The sequence below is a fragment of the Pan troglodytes genome, chromosome 15 (assembly GCF_028858775.2).
Source record: "Pan troglodytes isolate AG18354 chromosome 15, NHGRI_mPanTro3-v2.0_pri, whole genome shotgun sequence".
Lineage (NCBI taxonomy): Eukaryota > Metazoa > Chordata > Mammalia > Primates > Hominidae > Pan > Pan troglodytes.
The window spans coordinates 100363016-100386700 of record NC_072413.2 but is presented as its reverse complement, the minus strand read 5'-3'; the positions used below and the strand labels follow the sequence as shown (position 1 = coordinate 100386700).

Sequence of the window (23685 nt, the reverse complement as noted above, 5' to 3'; positions counted from 1 at the left end):
AAAACTTACATCCTAGCTATAAACACAGAGTAAATGAACAATGTCAAAAACACTTACCTATCTTGTATCTTCTACCAGTTGCCTGGGCCATGCTGACCAAGCCAGAAAAGGAGCATCATCCCTGATCCCTCCTCCTCTCCTCTCCATGTCCCCGATTCTCCATTCAGTACATCTCCCACACACCTCAGTGTGTCACCCCTAGCTCGGGCCACCATTACCTCTCACCTGCAGCTCTCTCTGATGCCCAGCTCATCTGCCTGCCTCTCCCTCCCCGTCATCCACGTGGCAAACAGAGGGATTTTCCTGATGTGCAAAGCTGATGTCATCACTCCCTTGCTTAACACTCTGCAGTGGTCCCCATCTTCCTCCTGCTAAAGCCCAAGTGTTGCTGGCTTACAAGAACCTTGGTGATCTGGCCTCTGCCACCCCAGGATCTCTCACTTGTCCTCCAGCCACACTGAATTGCTTCTAATTACAACAGGCCTGGCCTCTCACGTCCTGGCCTTCACACCTTCTACTCCCTATCTCTGGCAGGCACTTTGGTATCTGCTTTAGCTGATGAGATCTCCTAGCAAGCAAGCGGAAGTACTGAGCTCTTCACCAGTAAGTATTGCCTAATGTTATTTCCTCCTTTAAAAATCTTATTACCGGCCGGGTGTGGTGGTTCACGCGTGTAATCCCAGCACTTTGGGAGCCTGAGGTGGGTGGATCACCTGAGGTCAGGAGTTTGAGACCAGCATGACCAACTTGGTGAAACCTCGTCTCTATTAAAACACAAAAATTAGCTGGGCATGGTGGGAGGTGCCCGTAATCTCAGCTACTCAGGAGGCTGAGGCAGGAGAATCGCTTGAACCCAGGAGGCAGAGGTTCCAGTGAACCAAGATTGCGCCATTGCACTCCAGCCTGGGCAACAAGAGTGAAACTCCGTTTCAAAAAAAAAAAAAAAGTTATTCCTCAGCCAGGCACAGTGGCTCACATCTGTAATCCCAGTACTTTGGGAGGCTGAGGTGGGCAGATCACTTGAGCCCAGGGGTTTGTTTGTTTGTTTATTTATTTATTTTTTTGAGACGGAGTCTCACTCTGTCGCCCAGGCTGGAGTGCAGTGATGCGATCTCGGCTCACTGCAAGCTCCGCCTCCCGGGTTCATGCCATTCTGCCTCAGCCTCCTGAGTAGCTGGGACTACAGGCACCTGCCACCACGCCTGGCTAATTTTTTTTTTTTTTTTTTTTTTTTTTTTTTTTTTAGTAGAGACGGGGTTTCACTGTGTTAGCCAGGATGGTCTCAATCTCCTGATCTTGTGATCCACCCGCCTCGGCCTACCAAAGTGCTGGGATTACAGGTGTAAGCCACCGCGCTTGGCCGAGCCCAGGGGTTTGACATCAGCCTGGGCAACATGACAAAACTCTGTCTCTACAAAAAATACAAAAACTTAGCCAGGTGTGGTGGTGTGTGCCTGTAGTACCATCTACTCAGGAGGCTGAGGCACAAGAATCAATTGAGCCCGGAGGATCGACTGAACCTGGAGGATCCATTGAGCCCGGGAGTTCGAGGCTGCAGTGAGCCATGATCAAGCCACTGCACTCCAGCCTAGGCGACAGAGCAAGATCCCCATCTCAAATCAATCGATCAATAAAAATTTTTTAAAAATAAAAATATTTTTCCTCATAGTAGCTCTGTCAAATGATGACATTTAGCTTTCAAGAATCCATCCGCTTGATTTGATGCTATCCACTGACGGCTCGCAGGCTCTACACAAGAAGGGCTTTGAGACTGCAGTCTAGCTAGAAGGGAGTCAAGAGATTTGCCTCAAAAGTGCATTTGCAGAGCAAGTGCACTATTCTACTCAGATAATATGTTTATTTGTGGTGGCTTAGGAGGTCTTAGTGGGTATTACAAAAGGTCAGAATCCCTGACCATCTCCTTGGCACACTCAGTGATAATCCTACCAAAAGCAACTTCAGAACCCAGGGAGGGAGCGCAGGGCTGCCCTTGCTAGGCTCCAGCAGGTATTAGAAACTGTCACAATTGTCCGGCAGGTAACAGCATAATCACACTTTGAATCAAAAGTGTTGTTCAAGCTGAAATCCTAGTATTCACCCTCAATTCCTCTGTTTCTCTCACCCGTACAACAATCTCTCAACTCAGTCCATCAGCCCTATCTCCAAGCCTCCCTCAAGCCTGGCACCTCCTCACCAACTCTGTGGCCATGCCACAGTACAAGCTATCATATCCCTTGCCTACACTGCTGCCATGGTCTTCCACGCCTGCCCCCAGAAGCCAGGCTCATTCAACCATCAAAATTAGCTCTTTGACTTCACTGAAATGAAAAACGCTTGTGCTCCAAAGGGCACCATCAAGAAAGTAAAAATACATCTAATCCACACCACCACCAAAAAAAAAAAAAAAAAAAAAAACCCACAAAATGGAAGAAAATATCTCCTGGTTATATATCTGATAAAGAGATTTTACCCAGAATATATAAAGAGCTCTTATAACTCAATAATAAAAAGACAATTTTAAAAGCTGGGTGCAGTGGCACGTGGCTATAGTCTCAGCTACTTGGGAGGCTGGGGTGGGAAGATCGCTTGAACCCAGGAATTTGAGACCAGCCTGATCAACACAGCAAGACTTCATCTCAAAACAACAACAAAAGACAATTTTACAATGGGCAAAGTCTAAGAAACATTTCTCCAAAGAAGACACACAAATGCCCAGTAAGGCCGGGCACGGTGGCTCACATCTGTAATCCCAGCACTTTGGGAGGCCAACGCAGGTGGATCACCTGAGGTTGGGAGTTCGAGACCAGCCTGGCCAACATGGTGAAACCCTGTCTCTACCAAAAATACAAAAATTAGGTGGGCATAGTGGCGCACATCTGTAATCCCAGCTACTCAGGAGGCCGAAGGAACAAGAATCACTTGAACCCGAGAGGTGGAGGTTGTAGTGAGCCAAGATCGCACCACTGCACTCCAGCCTGGGCAACAGAGCGAGACTTTATTTCAAAAAAAAAAAAAAAAAAAAAAAAGGCCAATAAGCACATAAAAAGATGCTCAGCATCATTACTCATCAGGAAAATGCAAATCGAAACCACAAGGAGATACCACTTCATACCCACTAGGGTATGAACAAGTGTTAGCAAGGATGTGGAAAAAACTGTATACATTGCTGGTGAAAAATAAAATGGTGTAGCCACCAGTGGGCAGTTCTTCAAAAGGTTACAGAGTTACCATATGACCCAGAAGTTCTACTCCTAGGTTTATGCCCAATAGAAATGATAACATATCTACAAAGAATTTGTAGATAAATGTTCATAATATCACCACTCATAATAGCCAAAATGTCAAAACAACCTAACTGTCCATCAACTGATGAATGGACAAACAAAATGTGGTCTATCCACACAATGGAAGCCTGTTCAGCAATAAAAAGGAATGAAGTACTGATTCATGCTACAACACGGAGGAATCCTGAGAATATTATGCTAAGTGAAAGCAACCAGGCACAAAACACCACATATTATATGATTCCATGTATACGAAATGTCTAGAATAGGCAAGCTGTAGACAGAGTAGGTCAGTGGTTGCCCAGGGCTGGGAGAAGAAGGGGTTAGAGCATATTGCTGAAGGGTACGGAGTTTTCTTTTAGGGTGATGAGAAAGTTCTAAAATTGACGTAGTGACGGTTGCATAGCTGTGAATACAGTAAAAACCATTGAATTGTATATAAATGGGTGAACTGTGTGGCATGTAAATTATATCTCAATAAAGCTGTTACCCCCCAAAAAACAAAGGAAAAAATCAGCTCCTTCAAAGAGAAATCAGACCATACTACCCATTCTACTCAAAACTCCTCACTGGTTGCCCAGTGCTCTAAGAATAAAAACCAAATGCCCCGTGTGGTCTAAGCCCTTTGCAGCTCCCCTGTCACCTCTCTACCCGTCTCCACTTGTCCTCCAAGTTCTAGCTCCACTGACCCACTCTGTCCCACTCAGATGTCATAATTATTTCCTCTATGCAGAATAAATGATCTTCTCACTCCATTTATCTGGCTTCTTCTCAACCGTGGGGTCTCAGCTTAAATATCACCACCACAGAAAGGCCTTCTCTGACCAGATCACTCAAGAGTACCCAACTGTCCCTTCTTTCCTCTATCATATGTGCTTCATAATCCTCATTACAACCTCTAATTGCTTTATTTGCTAAACCATTTAAAAATCATCTCTCCTACGAGAATGTAAGCAACATGAATTCTCTCTTGCTTACCAAGGTAAATCCTAGTATCTAATAATATCTTTGGCACAGAGTAGATGCTCAGTAAAGATTTGTTAACTTCGGGTCTTACTGCAAAACAATAGTCTCAATCCAATTTTTAAAATTGGACTGGGCATGATGGCTCATGCCTGTAATCCCAGCACTTTGAGAGGCCGAGGTGGGAGGATCGCTTGAGGCCAGGAGTTCGAGACCAGTCTGGCCAACATGGCGAAACCCATCTCTACTAAAAAATACAAAAATTAGCCAGGTGTGGTGGCGCACACCTGTAATCCCAGCTACTTGGGAGGCTGAGGCAGGAGAATCACTTGAACCTGGGAGGTGGAGGCTGCAGTGAACCAAGATCGTGCCACTGCACTCCAGCCTGGGTGACAGAGTGATATTTCATCTCAAAAATAAATAAATAAATAAAAATATAATGAATAATGCTTCCTTAGTCATGACTATTTCAGTTAAAAAAATACAAAACACCACCCTATGGCATCCTTCAAGTTACGATGCTTCCTTTCCCCACTAGCCCTGTCAATCTCATAACCCTGGAAGGTGGCAGCTAGCCTTCACTGCTGACTACTAACACCCAACTGCCACCCAGATGGACGATTTCTCAAACTGGAGCTAGGACTAATATAGAGTCTAAGTCATCCACTTCGCTGTACAATAACCATGTTATCAGAGTGCTCTGAGTACACTAATGGTTTCAGGATTCTCTCCAAAATCCCTAGGAAGAAACAATTTGTATCCCTATTGTAGAATCTATGTTTGAAATCTGGCTACGACATCTATTAATTATTCGAGTATTAAATTATTAAGGAGGAACGTAATGAGACTGAGGCAGTCATTTATCTTCCAGACAAAATTTTGTCACTTCCTTGCTCCCATCCCCATTGGCTACCCAATGGTCACAAGCTAAAGCCTAACACAAGCATGGAAATTAGACACTATGACAAAAGAGTCTATATCTAACTTCATCTCAGGCCACTCTTCCATCCACACACTGTGCACTCCCTACCCTTTAGCAATCACCCCTCTACCCGCTTCTTCTCTCAGCCCTGGGCAACCACTGATCTCCTCTCTGTCTACAGCTCGCCTATTCTGGAGATTTCATTAAAATTGAATCATATAATATGTGGTATTTTGTGTCTGGTTGCTTTCACTTAGCATAATGTTCTCAAGGTTCCTCCATGTTGCAGCACAAATCAGTACTTCGTTCCTTTTTATTGCTGGACAGCCTTCCATTGTCTAGACAGGCCACGTTTTGTTTGTGCATCCATCAGCTTTCCATCACAGTCCCTGCACACACCATAACCTGTATGTCTCTGCAGAACAAAGTCCCTTTCCACTCTTCCCTATTCCCCCACATGTGCCCTGTAAGAACTAGTCCTCCGCCACCAGGAAGCCTTCATAAATTCCCTCAGATACTTGGTTGGTCTTTCTCTGCTTTCACAGAACTCCATGATGGCAGTTATCGCACAGCACCATCATTATCTGTTTTCTCTCCCCTTCAATGGACTCTTTCTCATCTTCACCTATGTTCTTCTAGTCTGTATACTTTGTGGTGCTTTAAAAGACCAATAAAGAGTATGGTACAATCAATGCTCAATACACGTTTGCTGAATGAATCTCTCTCTCAAAGCACTGTGCTAGGTTCACCCAAGTATGACAGCCCTAAATATAAAATAGTGGCAAAAAGTCAATGGAACTCTTATGTCCAGGTCCAAAGAATACATTCATTTTAAATTGAACACGCATCTTAAGTAACAGCTCCCTTCTACCTTAGCAATTCGCAAAGCCATCAACTACTCCCTTCTAATTTTACTGATCTCTCTGTGCATTACTGAATCTAGAAATCTCTTCGTGCTTGACACCAAAGCTTTTCATTATAACCCTTTCCTGATCTATTCCTCATCTTCCCAAGTTCAATCAACTGCCTCTGCCTGATGCCTGTTTCCTTCCTTTTCTTCCCACTAAGTTCCAGTAGCCATTTTTTTCAACTCCTACAGCGGCTAGTATGAAATGAAATTCTCCCCAAACTTAAGTGTAACTTCTTTAAGAAAAAATTGGAAAAAAAAATCCAGTAGATGCCAGTCTTCTATTGAAAAAGATACGTGGTGTTAATATAGCTGATGCCTAACAAAAGCTACTTCCTAGTCACTCCTTCAGAAGAGGGTTATCCTCATTCCATCTTCCCCACCACTGGTTTTCCAAGGCAGTCCTGAAAATTCAATTTGTGTGTCCCCTACACCTGCACTTAGTTCTCCCTTTTAAAGTTCAAGGGCCAGACCATGATCTTTCTGAGGCAGTGACCTCAGGAAGGGTCTGTCTGGTTCACCATAGCATCCCTAGAGCCAGCCTGGCACAGTGCTGGCACACGATGGCCAAATAACCACCAATATGGGACGTAAGTCAGGTTAACAACAACAACAACAAAAACAAGGTCAGAGGTTTATCAAGGTACATTATAGCTGGGTGTGAGAAAACACAAAGTCCTGCAGCTTAAAAGACCAGGAATCGCTGGTGATCACAAGGAGCTACAGTGGCTTCATTCCCAGATTCTACCTATGCCTGGGATTTGGGTTTTGAGATTTCCCAGAACTCTGTCTACAAGACCTCGGCTGCAAGGAGGCAGTCAACAAGTGCAACTGATCACTCCAGTAGATGAGAAAAGGATGCACCCAGGCTGGTATCCCACATTCTGCCAACACATGGAACATAAGTCACAGAACAGAATAAAATTCCTGAATCCCAATAAGAGAGGAAGAAAAAAGTGCAGGGAAGAGAAATGGAAGTAGAGAAGGAGAAACTAAAGTCATGAGAAGTCAGAGACATATCAGAAGGGACTAGAGGGCGAGAACGCAGGCTAGCACAGATGACAGCAGGGGCTCCCCTTTACTGAAATGTATAGCGGCAGGCACCGTGCTTAAGTTTACATGCACTGACCCATTTAATCCTCTTACCAAGCCAGAGGTAGAAACTATTCTCATCTCCATTCCACTGGTGATGAAACTGGAGCGGAGTGAGGTAGGGCACTTGCCCCAGCACAGAGCTAGGAAGGGGCCGCTGGGACCTGCCCGGCTCTGACTCCAGGACACCCCATCCTTTAACACTTACTACCTATTCTGCCTCCCAGGCCTTCAAATAGGATTGGGAAAGGAGTCATTCGCTTATCCATTCATCGAACACTGAACACCAACTGGATGAGTGTCAAGGCCTGGGGCCAGGCGCCGGTGGGCGGATGTAAGGGACGCGGGCTGCGAGTGGGGGACAGAACACGACGTCAATCTTAAGGCGAAGGAGCAGAGCCCGCGGCCAGACCGGCAGCCGGGATGCAGGGTGGGGCCGGGGGCCGAGGGCGCGGGACGCGCAGCGGAGGCCTGAGGAGGGGCGGGCGGCCCCTGCTCCCCGCTGCGGACCGCCGGCTTCTGCGGGCGGCGAGCCAGGCGCTCCGTGTGTTGTGGCATTTAGTGTCCGCCACTCCGCGCGGGCGAGACCGCGGGCGAGGGAGACGGGGCGGACGGGCATGGAGACCTTGCGGGGCTGAGGCAAGGGAAGAGTGGCCCGGGGGAGGCCGAGGAGGGGCTCGGGGCCAGGCGTCGGGGGCGTCGGGGCCGCTTGCGGCGTCGCCGGACTCACCTCCCGCGGCAGCCCCTCCGGACTCGTCGGCCCCGCCGGGCCGGAGGAGGCGGGGATGGACTCCGGGCCGCGGGGGCTGCCGGGAGCCTGTTCCCTGGGCAACGGGGCCGGCACCGGGGCCAGCACCGAAGAGCAGCAGCTGGCTCCGCCGGGGGATAGAGCGGCAGAGCCACAAGTGGCGGCGGGCGGGGCGGACGTGACGCAAATGCGTTTCCGGTGGGGTGGGCGGGGCTTCGCGTCTCCTTCTACGGATATCTGTGGACCTTATGGAAGGTGCGTGAGATCGGTTCCTTTCCCGGGGTGGGGTGGCTGTGAATGTTACTGCTTAGGCCGCAGGTTGGACCAGAAGCTCAGGAGCTCCCCGGATTACATGAGGTTAAATGGAGGTACTCTGTCTTGCCCCAGCCTAGCCCGCAGGCCCCTCGCAGCCTCTGCGAGCTGCTCGGGAGACAGTTTTGCCGAGCCTCCGTTTTTTCACATGTGCAGTGACAGATGAACGGGACGATATACGCAAATGAGTGTCAGCAGATCCGACATCCAAATTGTAATTATTGTCACTATAAATTAGTACTAACAGAGTTCACTGGGTGCCAAGCCTTGCATGCTCATCTCGTCCAGAAACTCCTCTCTGAACTGCCCTCAGTCAGAACATTCTGCTTGTAATGAAAGCTGGCTTTCGCCTAGTGCTCAGTTTGCTGAGTACTGCTCCAAGCACTTTAAGTGGATCATCTCATTTGAACCTCACAGTGGTCCCATGAAGTAATGTCAACCCCATTTTGCAGATGGGGAATCGAGGCTCAGAGGGGATAAGTAACTTAGCCACTGTGCCCTTACCCTACCCTGTCCTGTGACGCTGATGACTGGTCTGTCTTTACCAGCCCTTGAGTTTCTTGAAGTCAGTTATGTTTTTGGTTCCTAAATATGTGCCCCGTATGAGTCAGGCTGACCATGAATCAGATGTGATCCTGCCCTCAGAATCTCCTGTTAGGGGGAAAACCCTTAGACAATTATAGAACAGGTGGTAAGAGCTATTCCTCCATTTACCTCATTTTATGCAAAGCCTCCTATGTGTGGAAGGTTTGAAAGAGAACAAGACATAGTTCCTACCCTAGTCGAATTTCCAGTTTAGCAGGGAATATAGACATTAAACAAGCAAATACACTCCACTGGTGAATGTCATGATAGCAGAATTATAGGGTGTACCACATATCTAGTGGTGAGTCGTAACCCAACCTGGGGGATCCAGGAATACTTCTCTGTGGAAATGACTTTCTAAAAACCTAAATCAGATAATTTCACTGCCCTATCCAGAGCTCATTGCTCACTCCCCATTGTATTAGGTTGGTGCAAAAGTAATGGCAATTTTGGCTGTTAAAAGTAATGGCAAAATCTGTTACTTTTGCACCAAGCTAATACTTAGAAGTCCAAACTTCATTTTTTTTTATTTTGTTTCGTTTTTGAGACGGAGTCTCGCTCTGTCACCCAGGCTGGAGTGCAGTGGCGCGATCTGGGCTCACTGCAAGCTCCGCCTCCCGGGTTCACGCCATTCTCCTGCCTCAGCCTCCTGAGTAGCTGGGACTACAGGCGCCCGCCACCACGCCCGGCTGATTTTTTGTATTTTTTTAGTAGAGGTGAGGTTTCACTGTGTTAGCCAGGATGGTCTCGATCTCCTGACCTCGTGATCCGCCCGCCTTGGCCTCCTGAAGTGCTGGGATTACAGGCGTGAGCCACTGCCCTCGGTCCAACTTCTTATCTTGGCCTATTAGGTTCTAGTTGTCTGATCACCTACTCACGCACTAGTCCTTTTCTGTCTATTTCATTCCAGCACACTGGTTTTTTTGTTTGCTTGTTTTGTTTTGTTTTCTGTTTTTTGAACTCACCAACCTCATTATCATAATTAGGGCACATACTACTGACCTACCCTATTTCTGGCTTTTCATCATTCAAATCTCAGCCTAAACGACACCTTCTCAGGGGATCACACTAACACAAGACACTGTTTTATTTTCCACACACACTTATCATGATCTGAACTGATCGTGGTCATTTAATTGTTTATTATCTGCCTCCCCTTTGGAAAGTAAGTTCCATGAAAACGGTCCTGGTCCGTCTCATTCAATCACTTCATTCCCCCATGCCTGGCGTATTGTAGGCAGTAAGCAAATATTTGTTGTTTAAGTAAAGAATGAATGATAAATCAAGATGATATTTTAAAGTGAGGATACTAAGTATGAGGCAGGGGAGTGGGGACACACACAGATAGGAAAAATATTCCAGGTCAAAGTCAGAACTTGTACAGAGCCAGCTCTGATGCACAGAGAGCAAGTGGGAAAGGGTAGAAGCTGAAGTGGTGGGCAGAGCTTGGATAGTAGAGGCCCTTGAGCTAACAGGTGAGATACTGGGTTTTTGCCTTGTGCGAGGCCTCACAGCTTCACATATATTATCTAATCTCAGCAATCCTATGAAATAGATACTATTTTTATTCCCATTTTACAGATGAAAATGTTGAGGCTCTGAAAGGTACATTAAGTTGCCCAAGATCTCACAGCTGGCGAGCTGGGGTTCAGATGCAGGCAGTGTGGTCTTCTGACTTGAGGCATCAAACCATCCAGCTGTTGTGTGTCCTGGATTCCTCAAGAGGACTTTATCCTGTGGGCAATGAGAAGCCTTTGTGGGGTTCAAAGTAGAGAAGGCAAGAGGGCACAGTTGGGGGAGAACAAACAACCTGAGTTGGCTCTTGGTGGTCTGGGGGTTGCTTCCTACAGGCAGTGGGATCCGGGTGCATCTTGGAGGATGGGCATCGTGAGCCTGAGGAAGGAAGGAGCTTTCCTGCAGAGAGAACACGTGTAAAGGCCTGCAGGCACCTCAGCTTTTCAAGAGCTGCCAGTAGTTCATTTTCGCTGGATATTGACGGGGGGCCAAGGTGTGGGTTGATGTACGTGATGATGTGGAGGGGTAGCTAGGTCTGGAAGGATTTTGGACTTCCTCCTGATTACCAAGAAGGGCAGTGGCAGCATCGTGATCAACTCTGCATCTCTGTTGTCTCAGTGTCTTGAAATGATTAGCACTCATGGGCCACGCTACTCTGAGCAAATTTAAAGTATCAGAGTGCCTGAGACTAGATAGTGGAAGTACTCGGGAGTCAGGGCTAGATTATCCTGTAGGGAAGGGAACGTGAGCCATTGAAGAGTTTTAGCAGACAGTCACAACTTTACCTTATTTCCAATCTTTGGAAAACAAAGGGCTTAAGGTAAAAACTTTGTGGAGCCATTAAGCTGGAAGAGGATTCAGCTATATCTGGTGAATTTTAAAATGTTAAAAATATTCTATATTGTCTTCTTCCAGGAACTTTCACATTCATTCAGACTTTGTAGTTTCCACATTTATTTGTCCAGTTGATACAGCATTTCAGATAGTTTTACTGTTGAAAATTATAAGGACATTTGCCCTCCAACTATGATTGTATATTCCATGATAATAATTTTGTTTCTTTTATACCCTATCAGCAAAGACTCTTGGAATTGTAACGCCCAGAAAACCTGTCTTATCTGTCAGTGCAAGAAAAATTAAGGACAATGCGGCTGATTGGCACAATTTAATCCTGAAGTGGGAAACCCTCAATGATGCAGGTTTTACCACTGCAAATAATATTGCCAACTTGAAAATCAGTTTATTGTAAGTACATATTGGTTTTTCATGCTCTAAGTTTTTCACCCTTAATAACTGGGGAAATAATGTGAATAAATTTTAAAATAAAATATTAAGCAAAAAAAGCAAGTGGTAAGATGATACATGTAAGTATAAATTGTATTGTATGTTTTAAATACAAAATTATATTCCATATATATATATATTTATTTATTTATTTATTTATTTATTTGGAGACGAAGTCTCACTCTGTTGCCTAGGCTGGAGTGTGATGGCGCGATCTCAGCTCACTGCAACCTCTACCGCCTGGGTTCAAGCAATTCTCCTACCTCAGCCTCCGGAGTAGCTGGGATTACAGGCGCCTGTCACCACACCCAGATAATTTTTGTATTTTTAGTAGAGACGGGCTTTCACCATGTTAGGCTGGTCTCGAACTCCTGACCTTACGTGATCCACCCGCCTCAGCCTCCCAAAGTGCTGGGATTACAGGTGTGAGCCACCGTGCCTGGCTATTCTGATTTTTAAAACCACAGATTCTTTGATTCTTTTGTAGTTCATAGGCGTAATGATTGGGTTTTCATGCTCATGTATGACCTGTGCCTTCCTCAAACTTTGCTATGATGTTGGCACATTACCTAGCTGATATGGAAAAAACTACCATGAATTCTTTTCATCCATTTTTGGATTTTACATAAACAAAAAACATATGTTATTGTTTCCTTTATATCTCACTTTCTTTTTCTATTTTTTATTTTTTATTTTTGGAGACGAGTCTCACTCTATCCCCCAGGCTGGAGTGCAATGGCGTGATCTTGGCTCACTCTAACTTCTGCCTGTCAGGTTCAAGTGGTTCTCCTGTCTCAGCCTCCTGAGTAGCTAGAATTACAGATACCTGCCACCATGCCCGGCTAATTTTTGTATCTTTAGTAGAGACAGAGTTTCACCATGTTGGCCAGGCTAGTCTCAAACTCCTGACCTCAAGTGATCTGCCCACCTCGGCCTCCCTAAATGCCGGTATTACAGGCATGAGCCACTGCGCCCAGCCATGTCTCACTGTCTTTCAACATGGAAGCCATGCGTGTAATGTAGAGCCACTATTCTGGTTCTGTTCTTTCTCATTGCTGTTTAATAGTGTTTACCCACATTAGACCTCTCACACTGGTTTATCAACTAAGTTATATAATATTCTCAATCTTTTGTTGTCATTTCAACAGTGTGCACAGCGTCTTTCCCAGGAATAGATTCCATCTCAAGAAACCACCTTCTTTGCTCATCCATAAGAAACAATTCCTTATCTGTTCAAGTTTTCTCATGAGATTGCAGCAATTCAGTTCCATCTTCAGACCCCACTTCCAGTTCTGGTTCTCTTGCTTTTTCCACTGGCAGAGTAGATTTAACATCATTCTTAAGGGCCCTAGGAATTTGAGAATGGTAAATGAGCATTGGATTCAACTTAAAGTCACTAACTGCAATATCCCCTAATAAGAGAGTCAGCCTGTCTCTTGAAGCTTTGAAGCCTGTCATTGACTTCTCTGTAGTTGTGAATGTCTTGGATGGCATGTTCTTCTAAGAAAGCTGTTTCATCTACACTGAAAATCTGTTGTATCATGTAGCCACCTTCATCACTGATCTTAAGTAGATCTTCTGGATAACTTGCTCCAGCTTCTACATTAGCGCTTGCAGCTTCACCTTGCACTTTTATGTTATGGAGATGGCTTTTGTCCTTAAACCTCATGAACCAAATCCTGCTATCTCAAACTTTTCTTCTGTAACTTCCTCATATCTCTCAGCCTTCACAGAATTGAAGAGAGTTAGGGTCCTGCTGTGGATTAGGCTTTGACTTAAGGGAATGCTGTGTCTGGTTTGATCTTCTATCCAGACCACTCAAACTTTCTCCATATCCACACTAAGGCTGTTTCACTCATCATTCACATGTTCACTGGAGTAGCACCTTTAATTTTCTTCAATAACTTTTCCTTTGCCTTCACAACTTGGCCAACTGGCACAAGAGGCCTGGTTTTCAGCTTATCTTAGCTTTTTTTTTTTTTTTTTGTAGAGATGGAGTCTCGCTCTGTCGCTCAGGCTGGAGTGCAATGGTGCAATCTTGGCTCACTGCAACCTCTGCCTCCCGGGTTCAAGCAATTCTCCTGCCTTTGCCTCCCAAGTAGCTGGGACTACAGGTGCACACCGCCACGCCCAGCTAATTTATTTTGTATTTTAGTAGAGACGGAGTTTCACATGTTTCCCAGGCTGGTCTTGAATTCCTGAGCTCAGGCAATCTGCCCGCCTTGGCCTCCCAAAGTGCTAGGATTACAGGCGTGAGCCACCGCACCTGGCCCCTTATCTGAGCTTTTGACATGCCTTCCTCACTAAGCTTAATCATTTCTAGCTTTTAATTTTTTTGTTTCTTAAATTGGCCAAAGTATAGCTTTTGATTTAAAATGAGAGATATGCAACTCTTCCTTTCACTTGTACACTTAGAGGCCAATGTAGGGCTATTAATTGGGTTGATTTCAGTATCCTCCTATTTCAGGGAACAGGGAGGCCCAAGGAGATGGGGAGAAAGGGGAGCAGCCGGTCAGTGGAGCAGTCAGAACACACAACATCCATTCATTAAGCTTGCCGTTATATATGCACATGGTTCATGGCACCTCAAAACAATTAAACTAGCAATATCAAAGATTACCAATCACAGATCATAGACATAATAATGAAAAAGTTTGAAATACTGTAAGAATTACCAAAATATGATACAGAGACATGAAGTAAGCACATGCTGTTGGCAAAATGGCGCTGATTGACTTGCTCTACATACAGAGGGTTGCCACAAACCTTCAATTTGTAAAAAATGCATTATCTATGAAACTCAATAAGGTGAAGCACAATAAAATGAGGCGTGCCTATATTCCTGGATTGTGAACTCTTTGAGGAAATGATCCATGTCTTATTCATCTTTGTACATCCAGCACCATGCCCTATGCCAAGGATGCCACACCGCTGAATGGTGTTTTTTTTTTTGAGACAGTCTTGCTCTTTTGTGCAGGCTGAATGCAGTGGTGCTATAATGGCTCACTGCAGCCTTGACTTCCTGGGCTTAAGTGATCCTCCCACCTGAGCCTCCTAAGTAGCTGGGACCACATACGTGTCCCACCATGCCCAGCTAATTTTTACTTTTAATTTTTGTGGAGATGAGGTCTCACTATGTTGCCCAGGCTGGACTCAGACTCCTGGACTCAAGCAGTCCTCCTGCGTCCACCCCTCAAAGTGTTGGGATTACAGGCATGAGCCACCAAAACCGGCTGTCACATGGCTGAATTTACCTGACTTATTTTGGTGCAAAATTGAGTGACCAATGGACATATTCATTGCACATATAAATAATAACTGCATTTGTATCATAATGATATGAAAGAACAATGCTTATGCAAAATGTCCCACGTAACTATGTGGATATAGAGGTTTGTAGAATTTATTATAAGGAAATAAGGCAAGCTTAAAGAGTATATTTTGTACACATTATTTTCTATTTTGTTTAGGAATAAAGACAAGATAGAACTAGACAGCAGCAGCCCATCCTCGAAGGAAAATGAAGAAAAGGTGTGTCTGGAATATAACGAGGAACTGGAGAAGCTGTGTGAGGAACTGCAGGCCACCTTGGATGGGTTGGTAAGACATAAAGACGCAGGCCACTTGTGGTCACTGTCACTGAATCCGATGGACGTATTTGGGGTTTGCTTGACCATTGGCCATCACTTCCTCCTTCTCAGTCTCCTCTGATGTTCTCTTCCTCCGCCTGCTGCGTAAACCTTAATGTTGCCCAAGATGCTGTCTTAGACACTCACTCCTCCTGTGTGTCATCTGGGGAAATGTCACCCACTTTCAGGGCTCATCACATAGTAAATTTTTTTTTTTTCCATGATATGGAGTCTTGCTTTGTCGCCCAGGCTGGAGTGCAATGGCGTGATCTTGGCTCACCGCAACCTCCGCCTCCTGGGCTCAAGCGATTCTCCTGTCTCAGCCTCCAGAGTAGCTGGGACTACAGGCGTCCGCCACCATGCCTGGCTAATTTTTGCATTTTTAGTTGAGACAGGGTTTCACCATATTGGTCAGGCTGATCTCAAACTCCTGACCTCAGGTGATCCACCTGCTGGCCTCCCAAAGGGCTGGGATTACAGGCATGAGCTACCACGCCCAGCCACAGAGTAAATATTTTAGGCTTCTAGGGCCAGCCAGTCTCTGTCTCAGCTACTCATCTCTGCCACATAGGACTAAACAGCCATAGATAATATATGCGTAAATGGATGTGGCTGCATTCCATGAAAACTTTATCTCTGTTTTTTGGATTTTTTTTTTTTTTTTTTTTTGAGATGGAGTCTCATTCTGATACCCAGGGTGGAGTACAGTAGCACGATCTTGGCTCACTGCAAACGCCGCCTCCCAGGTACAAGTGATTCTGCTGCCTTAGCCTCCCAGGTAGCTGGGATTACAGGCTCGCGCCACCACATGAGCTAATTTTTGTATTTTTAGTAGAGACAGCATTTCACCATGTTGACCAGGCTGGTCTCGAACTCCTGACCTCAAGTGATCCGCCTGCCTCGGCCTCCCAAACTGCTGGGATTACAGGCGTGAGTCACCGCACCTGGCCGTTTTTGTTTTTGTTTTTGTTTTTTTTGAGACAGGGTCTCACTCTGCCACTGAGGCTGGATGGAGTGCAGTGGCGAGATCTTGGCTCACTGCAACCTCCGCCTCCTGGGTTCAAGCAATTCTTGTGCCTCAACCTTCCACATAGCTGGGATCGCAGGTGTGCGCCACCATGCCCAGCTAATTGTTGTATTTTTAGTAGAGATGGGGTTTCGCCATGTTGGCCAGGCTGGTCTCGAAGTCCTGGCCTCAAGTGATCCACCCACCTCAGCCTCCCAAAGTGTTGGGATTACAGGCGTGAGCCACCATGTTCGTCCAGGAAATCTTTATCTTTGGACACCGAAATTAGAATTTTGTATAATTTTTATGAGTCACAATCACTATTGTCCTTTTGGTTATTTTCAACCATTTAAAAATGTAAAAACCATCTTAGCTTATGGGCCATACAGAAATAGGCTATGGGCCAGAATTGACCTGTGTTCCAGGGATAGTTTGCCCATCCCTGATACAGCACGTAAGAGACTAAAGTGTTTGTTTAATGAACTAATAACTAAATTTCAATACCTACCATACTGGCCACCAGATGTGAAGATAACACCACCTTATTTCTTTGCTAGGCACAGGAAATCAGGTTTTACACATATTTGAACTTGGATAACTGAAGCTTACCCATAAACATTTAAGATCTTTATATTTTCACCTTTTTGTTTGTTTGTTTGGAGACAAGGTCTCGCTGTGGAATGCAGTAGTATGATCACAGCTCACTGCAGCCTTTACTTCCTGGGCTTAAGTGATCTTCTTGCCTCAGCCTCCCGAGTAGCTGGGACTACAAGCATGAACCATCATGCCCGGCTAAGTTTTAAAATTCGTTTGTACAGACGGGGTTCTCATGTTGGCCAGGCTGGTCTCGAACTCCTGACATGAAGTGATCTTCCCACCTTGGCCTCCCAAAGTGCTGGGATCACAGGCGTGAGCCCTGGCGCCCTGCCTTAGCTTTTCCGTCATGTCTTGTTTTGGCTTCAGGATCCCGTATGACATCGAGTCCCCTTGTTTCCTCAGGCTCCTTTTGGCCGTGACAGTTTCTCAGACTTCCCTGTTTTTGATGACTTTGACAATGTTGAGGGATACTGGTCAGGTATTTTGTAGAACATCATGAGATTTCTCTGATGTTTTTCTCCTAATTAGACTGAGGTTACGGGTTTTGTTCAGAGGAGGACCACAGAAGTAAAGTGCCATTTCTATCACGTCATATCAAGGGCACGTACTGGATATACTGTCATCAGGACTTTTCTTTGGGTCCCACCTATTGCCCGGGCTGGTCTCAAACTCCTGGGCTCAAGCAGTGCTCCCACCTCAGCCTCCCAAAGTGCTGGGATTCCAGGCGTGAGCCACTGTGCACAGCCAGGACTTTCCACTGCTGAAGTTGACCTTGATCACCTGGCTGGGCAGTGTTTCCAGGTTCCTCTGCTGTGACATTGCTCTTTCTCCTCCTCCCACGCTGTGCTCTTTGGCAGGAAGTCACTATGCATAGCCCACACCTGGGGGTAGGGACGTATTCACCACCTGCTTGAGGGTGCAGTATCTACATAAATTATTTGGAATTATTCTGCGTGGGAGATTTGTTCCCTCCCTCCCATTTGTTAATTTTTTTTTTTTTTTGAGATGGAGTTTCACTCTTGTTGCCCAGGCTGGAGTGCAGTGGGGCGATCTCTGCCCACTGCAACCTCTGCCTCCTGGGTTCAAGTGATGCTTCTGTCTCAGCTTCCCAAGTAGCTGGGATTACAGGTGCCTGCCACCACACCCAGCTAATTGTTGTATTTTTATTTATTTTTTTTTTATTTTTGTTTTGGCCAGGCGCAGTGGCTCATGCCTGTAATCCCAGCACTCTAGGAGGCCGAGGCAGGTGGATCACCTGAGGTCAGGAGTTTGAGACCAGCATGGCCAACATAGTGAAACCCCATCTCTACTAAAAATACAAAAAATTAGCTGGGGGTGGTGGCAGGTGCCTGCAATCCCAGCTACTTGGGAGGCTGAGGCAGGAGAATCACTTTCGGAGGTTGCAGTTAGCCGAGATCAAGCCACTGCACTCCAGTCCGGGCCACAGAGTGAGACTCCGTGTGAAAAAAAAGAAAAAAAGAAAAAGAAAAGTGGTTTGGGAATAAGTTCTCATTCTATGTTCAAAACCAAAAGTTGATTTTATAGGGTATTATTATTATTATTTTTCCTATTTTCCTCTATCCGTTATAGAGAATGGTTTCCAGACCTGCTCTGTGTCTTTCATAACTTTGACCTTCTGGGGGTTTCATGCACCGTTCTTCCTAAGCCGGGCTAACGTTTCACTGTGGTCTGTGTTTGCTGTGGGAAGAAGCCACCGATGTTGAAATGTAAGGGCCTGCTGTTTATGCACTGTTCATTCAGGGCTGCACGTGCCTATGTGACTTGAATTCTTTATTGATGGCTGAGCTGCAGGATTGAGCATGACTTCTTGCCTGGGGTCAAGGCTCCAGAATTTTCCTTAGTCTCCTGTTATCAGCTTTTCTTAGAATCAGGTGGCACCAGGGAGCTGCTGCAGGACTCAGAGGAAAGAGCAGAGGATTGGGTGTTAAAACTTGGTGTCGGCCGGGCGCGGTGGCTCACGCCTGTAATCCCAACACTTTGGGAGGCTGAGGTGGGTGGATCACAAGGTCAGGAGATCGAGACCATCCTGGCTAACACAGTGAAACCCCATCTCTGCTAAAAGTACCAAAAAAATTAGCCAGGCACGGTGGCGGGCGCCTGTAGTCCCAGCTACTCGGGAGGCTGAGGCAGGAGAATGGCATGAACCTGGGAGGCGGAGGTTGCAGTGAGCGGAGATCGCGCTACTGCACTCCAGCCTGGGTGACAAAGCGAGACTCTGTCTCAAAAAAAACAAAAAAAACAAAAACAAAAAAACTTGGTGTCAGAAGGCATGGTATCGAGTACTGGCCTCATCCTTCCTCAGCTCAACCTTGAGCAATTTCCCAGCTGTGAAACGGAAATGACAAGTCCTGCCTCTTGGGGTTGGGCCAAATAAAATATCAAACCTTAAAAGATTTGGGAAACTACTTAAGTAAAGTCCTTTAAAAATTAACATTAGCTGAATTTAGTGCTTGCCACTTCCAATGTAATTGGAGGGTGGTTGGAAGGACCAAGTAAAGGAATTAAGATATTTGACAATTTATATATCTTTTCTTATTTCCCCTTTTTCATATTTATGTATGTAAAGTCAACTATACTTAGGAGTTCAAAATTTGGTCTTTATAGACCTATGCTACTTAAATCTGAAATCCTAGTTACTTCACCCATTAATTTTCTTTATCAAACCCTTATATATCTCCAAGTAGGTGCTTCACAAATACTAACTCACTTAATCCTCTTCACCAAGCTGTGAAAGTAAGCCCGCCATTGCCCCTGTTCTGTGCTGCCTGGTGTGTGCAGTGGGGTTGGTTTAGTGTCTCCCACAAGTAGCCGTGCACATCATGCAGTTACAGGGCTTAGGACAGAGCCTGGTCCACGCTGAGGGACCGTCAATGACAGCTCGCCACGTTTCCTTCCTTCCTGCGTGAAGTGTGTAGGGCTCCCTTTCTGTGTTGCCATTTTATAAACAAGGAAGTCAAGGAGGTTTCCATAAATAAAGGCAGTTAATAAGAGTCAGGCCTGGTGCGGTGTCTCATGCCTATAATCCCAGCACTTTGGGCGGCCGAGGTGGGCGGATCACAAGTTCAGGAGATCAAGACCAGCCTGGCCAACATGGTGAAACCCCGTCTCTACTAAAAATACACAAATTAGCTGGGCCTGGTGGCACATGCCTGCAATCCCAGCTACTTGGGAGGCTGAGGCAGGAGAATCGCTTGAACCAGGGAGTCAGAGGTTGTAGTGAACCGAGATCTCGCCACTCCACTCCAGCCTGTCACTGCACTCCAGCTTGGCAACAGAGCAAGACTCCGTCTCAAAAAAAAAAAAAAAGAGAGAGAGAGAGAACATCAGAAATGAGCTCATTTGATAGAGCGAGAGCATCAGAAACGAGCTCATTTGATAAAAGAGAGAGAGAGCATCAGAAACGAGCTCATTTGATGCCTTTCTCTCTCACTTCTTAAAAGCAGCAAGAGCCAGCCAGGCGCGGTGGCACATGCCTGTATAATCCCAGCACTTTGGGAGGCTGAGGCGGGAGGATTGCTGGAGCCCAGGAGTTAGAGACCAGCCTGGGCAACATAACGAGACCCTGTCTCTACAAATTAAAAAAATTAGCTGGGTGTGGTGGTGCACACCTGTGATCCCAGCTACTTGGGAGGCTGAGGTGCCGGCAGTTGAGGCTGCATAAGGCATGATCATGCCACACAGAATGAGACCCTGTCGCCAAAAAAAAAAAAAAAAAGGCAGCAAGAGCCTGCCTTGGGATTCCTCCAGGTCTTTGGGTCTAAGACATTAATGCTGTTTGGAAATCCTAGTGAAATGGCACTCGGAAACCTTTCTTGCTCTAGGACTGGAAATCTGGGGTTTATTACCAAAGTCATTCAAATTAATGAAATCATAGCAACTGTCCACCTTCATCTCCCTGGGAATTTGCTGTACGTAGAGTTAACAGTGTTTAGTTATTGGAATTTTTATCATAATAGACTTACACTTTTTAGCTTTGAAATCTTAGAGTTATTAAATCTGAGACTGGAGATTTCAAATAATATTATCATATTCCAAATGGATATCTTTCAGACCAAAATACAGGTGAAAATGGAAAAGCTGTCTTCAACTACCAAGGGAATTTGTGAACTAGAAAACTACCATTATGGGGAGGAGAGTAAACGACCCCCTCTGTTCCACACGTGGCCTACAACCCATTTCTGTAAGTAGTTCCTTCTCAGTTGATTTTCAGGAGGGTAAAGGTTATTAAGGGCATTTAGTATCATTTTCATCTGGTACTTTAAGAAGCTGACAAGGCTTTCAAATTCAATGCAAAAGTATCGGGAGGAAAGGAGACAGAGGCATCTTAAGCATTTCTTCTTGGCTTTAATTACCTGGTTATCAGCAGAGTATATGAAACATAGAGACCCGTGAAGCAAGCTGCTGTTATTAGGCCTCTAAAACCAATGGGCAGAGTGAATTCCACCTCCTCTGTGGAAGAAGATATCTCTCATTTTGAGGGGGGAAAAGGAAGAAAGGAGTTTTTTTGGTTTGTTGAGGTTTTTCTTTTGTTTTAATTAAAAAACAAATTGAGGGTCACTGCAGCCAACCTCATGGAAGGTGACTGGGAGAAATGAAACCCATGGCTTCAGTAAACTCTATGAGGCGCTTCTTAAAGGGTTACTTTTAGCTTTATTAGTTCAAGACAAAGGTAAGCTATTTGATGTTGACCTGAGACTTTTTAAATAAGGCAGGAAAGGGTAAAATCACCTCGTGGAATGTGTTTAGTGAAATATTGTCAGTTTGAGGGGAATCTCCTACTGATAATCACTGTAGGTCACCTAAGAGTCAAGTAGAAAAGGTTATATATACTTTTTTTGAGACAGAGTCTCGCTCTGTCATGCCTGCTGGAGTGTAGTGGTGCAATCTTGGCTCACTACAGCCTCCGCCTCCCAGGCACAAGCAATTCTCGTGCCTCAGCCTCCCAAGTAGCTGAGATTACAGGTGCGTGCCACCACACCTGGCTAGTTTTTGTATTTTTTAGTAGAGACAGGGTTTCGCCACGATGGCCAGGCTGGTCTCAAACTCCTGAACTCAGGTGATCCACCCACTTGGGCCTCCCAAAGTGCTGGGATTACAGGTGTGGGCCACCACGCTCGGCCTGTATACACTTTTTATTTCACTCTGCTGACCATGTTATTGAATTGTACTAATCTGCACCAGCTAGAGTAATAAACTCCATCGGGCCCTTCTTCCCCTCAGTGCTGTTGCTGATTCTGGTTTTTAATCAAGAGCTGTTAAAATGTGGTTCTTCCCAAGTCGAGACTATGTTCTTGAATCACTGCCATTAAGGGAGATTCACGTTTCTTTCAGATGAGGTTTCGCATAAGCTCTTGGAGATGTACAGGAAGGAGCTGCTCCTGAAGCGCACGGTGGCCAAGGAGCTTGCCCACACCGGGGATCCCGACCTCACCCTGAGCTACTTGTCCATGTGGCTGCACCAGCCCTACGTGGAAAGCGACAGCAGGCTGCATCTGGAGAGCATGCTGCTGGAGACAGGCCACCGAGCTCTCTGACGTCCTGAGACGGCTGCGGACACTGGCTCCTTCCACGTCTCACCAGGCAGACAGTCTGCCTAGGACACAGTGCCGCAGGCCTAGATCAGACCCCAGGATCAGACCTTCTTGGGGTCTTCTGGCCAGAGCTTGTCACCAGCCCCGTGGCCTCTCCAGGCGTGCCCATGCCCACAACCCGCGGCCAGCCCCACGTGGTGCCGCTCAGCCTTCTCTGCCCCTCCTGGGAATCCGTCACTCGTGGGTGCTTTGGAATAAAATCAATGAGTTTCTGAGCAGAATGAGTGAGTGATCTAGTTTCTATAAATTAGGCATGCTTTATATATTACGTTTGTGTAGAAAATCCCTGGTTTAATATTTTCACTTTATGCCTATCTGATTGTTGAAGTTTTTATGAGACTATATTAGTTTTTGGGCCAGGTGCGGTGGCTCATGCCTGTAATCCCAGCACTTTGGGAGGCCGAGGAGGTGGGTGGATCACTTTAGGTTCGGAGTTCAAGTCCAGCCTGGCCAACATGATGAAACCCTGTCTCTACTAAAAATACAAAAATCAGCTGGTGTGGTGGTACGTGCCTGCAATCCCAGCTACTTGAGAGGCTGAGGCAGGAGAATGGCTTGAACTGGGAGGTAGAGGCTGCTGTGAGCCATTGCACTCCAGCCTGGGCGACAGAGTGAGACTTCGTCTTAAATAATAAGATCCCATGGAGTTAAAATGAAGTTTGACATCATGAAAATGAAAATAACCTACAAAAAAATTGCCGCTGTCTGCATACTGGGGACATGACAAGCGATGTAAACTGTCTTCCCTGGCATTCTTCTGACACAAATCCTCGAGTTTCACAATGTTTGCAGCCATTTCCAGAGTTAACATACTAGGTTAGAATGAGGGAAAGGTGACAGTTTTGAAACAGACTGAAGAGACTGGCCAAAAGCTAGGGCGTGGGGAGAATGTGAAGGTATGCAAAAGCCTACTTTGTTTTTTTTTTTTTAATGGAGTCTCGCTCTGTCACCAAGCTGGTGTGCAGTGGCACGATCTCAGCTCACTGCAACCTCCACCTCCTGGGTTCAGGCGATTCTCATGCCTCAGCCTCCAGAGTAGTTGGGACTACAGGCACACGCCGCCACACCCAGCTAATGTTTGTATTTTTAGTAGAGACGGGGTTTCACCACATTGGCCAAGATGGTCTCCATCTCCTGACCTCGTGATCCACCCACCTTGCCCTCCCAAAATGCTAGGATTACAGGCGTGAGCCACTGCGCCGAGCCTGCAAAAGCCTAAACTCTTCTTT

General features: G+C 45.9%; 2 protein-coding genes and 1 non-coding gene across 7 annotated transcripts in view; 2 read left to right on the top strand and 1 right to left on the bottom strand.

Moving 5' to 3' along the window:
* Positions 1-8096, bottom strand: part of TECPR2 (tectonin beta-propeller repeat containing 2) — a 134283-nt gene extending 126187 nt beyond the window's left edge. For 3 of the 4 annotated variants that reach the window (XM_016926979.4, XM_016926982.4, XM_024348933.3), the window contains exon 1: positions 7899-8096. The gene's annotated coding sequence lies outside the window, so the exon portion shown is untranslated. Of the gene's footprint in view, positions 1-7222; positions 7346-7898 lie in introns of those variants that run through there. The other variant, XM_016926980.4, reaches the window with a different exon arrangement.
* Positions 7995-22677, top strand: CINP (cyclin dependent kinase 2 interacting protein). Of its 2 annotated transcripts, XM_001164253.6 has the most exons (5): positions 7995-8171; positions 11405-11573; positions 15083-15212; positions 20916-21045; positions 22197-22677. In XM_001164253.6, the coding sequence occupies exons 1-5, from the start codon at positions 8165-8167 to the stop codon at positions 22397-22399; spliced, it is 639 nt and encodes a 212-aa protein (XP_001164253.1). In that variant the 5' UTR covers positions 7995-8164; the 3' UTR covers positions 22400-22677. The 2 variants fall into 2 exon arrangements, with proteins under 2 accessions (XP_001164253.1, XP_016782473.1); XM_016926984.3 differs by lacking the exon at positions 20916-21045 and having other exon boundaries at positions 8112-8171.
* On the top strand, positions 12088-12191 carry LOC112205507 (small nucleolar RNA U13). The gene has a single exon (XR_002939457.1). It is a non-coding gene; the product is annotated as a small nucleolar RNA U13 (small nucleolar RNA).
* Positions 22678-23685: the final 1008 nt, after the last annotated feature.

What these genes read in the sequence shown, in the direction of transcription:
- CINP (XM_001164253.6), top strand. An exon ending in AACTTGAAAATCAGTTTATT is followed by an intron (nt 11,574 to 15,082) that starts GTAAGTACATAT and finishes TATTTTGTTTAG; the next exon opens with GAATAAAGACAAGATAGAAC. An exon ending in AGGCCACCTTGGATGGGTTG is followed by an intron (nt 15,213 to 20,915) that starts GTAAGACATAAA and finishes GATATCTTTCAG; the next exon opens with ACCAAAATACAGGTGAAAAT.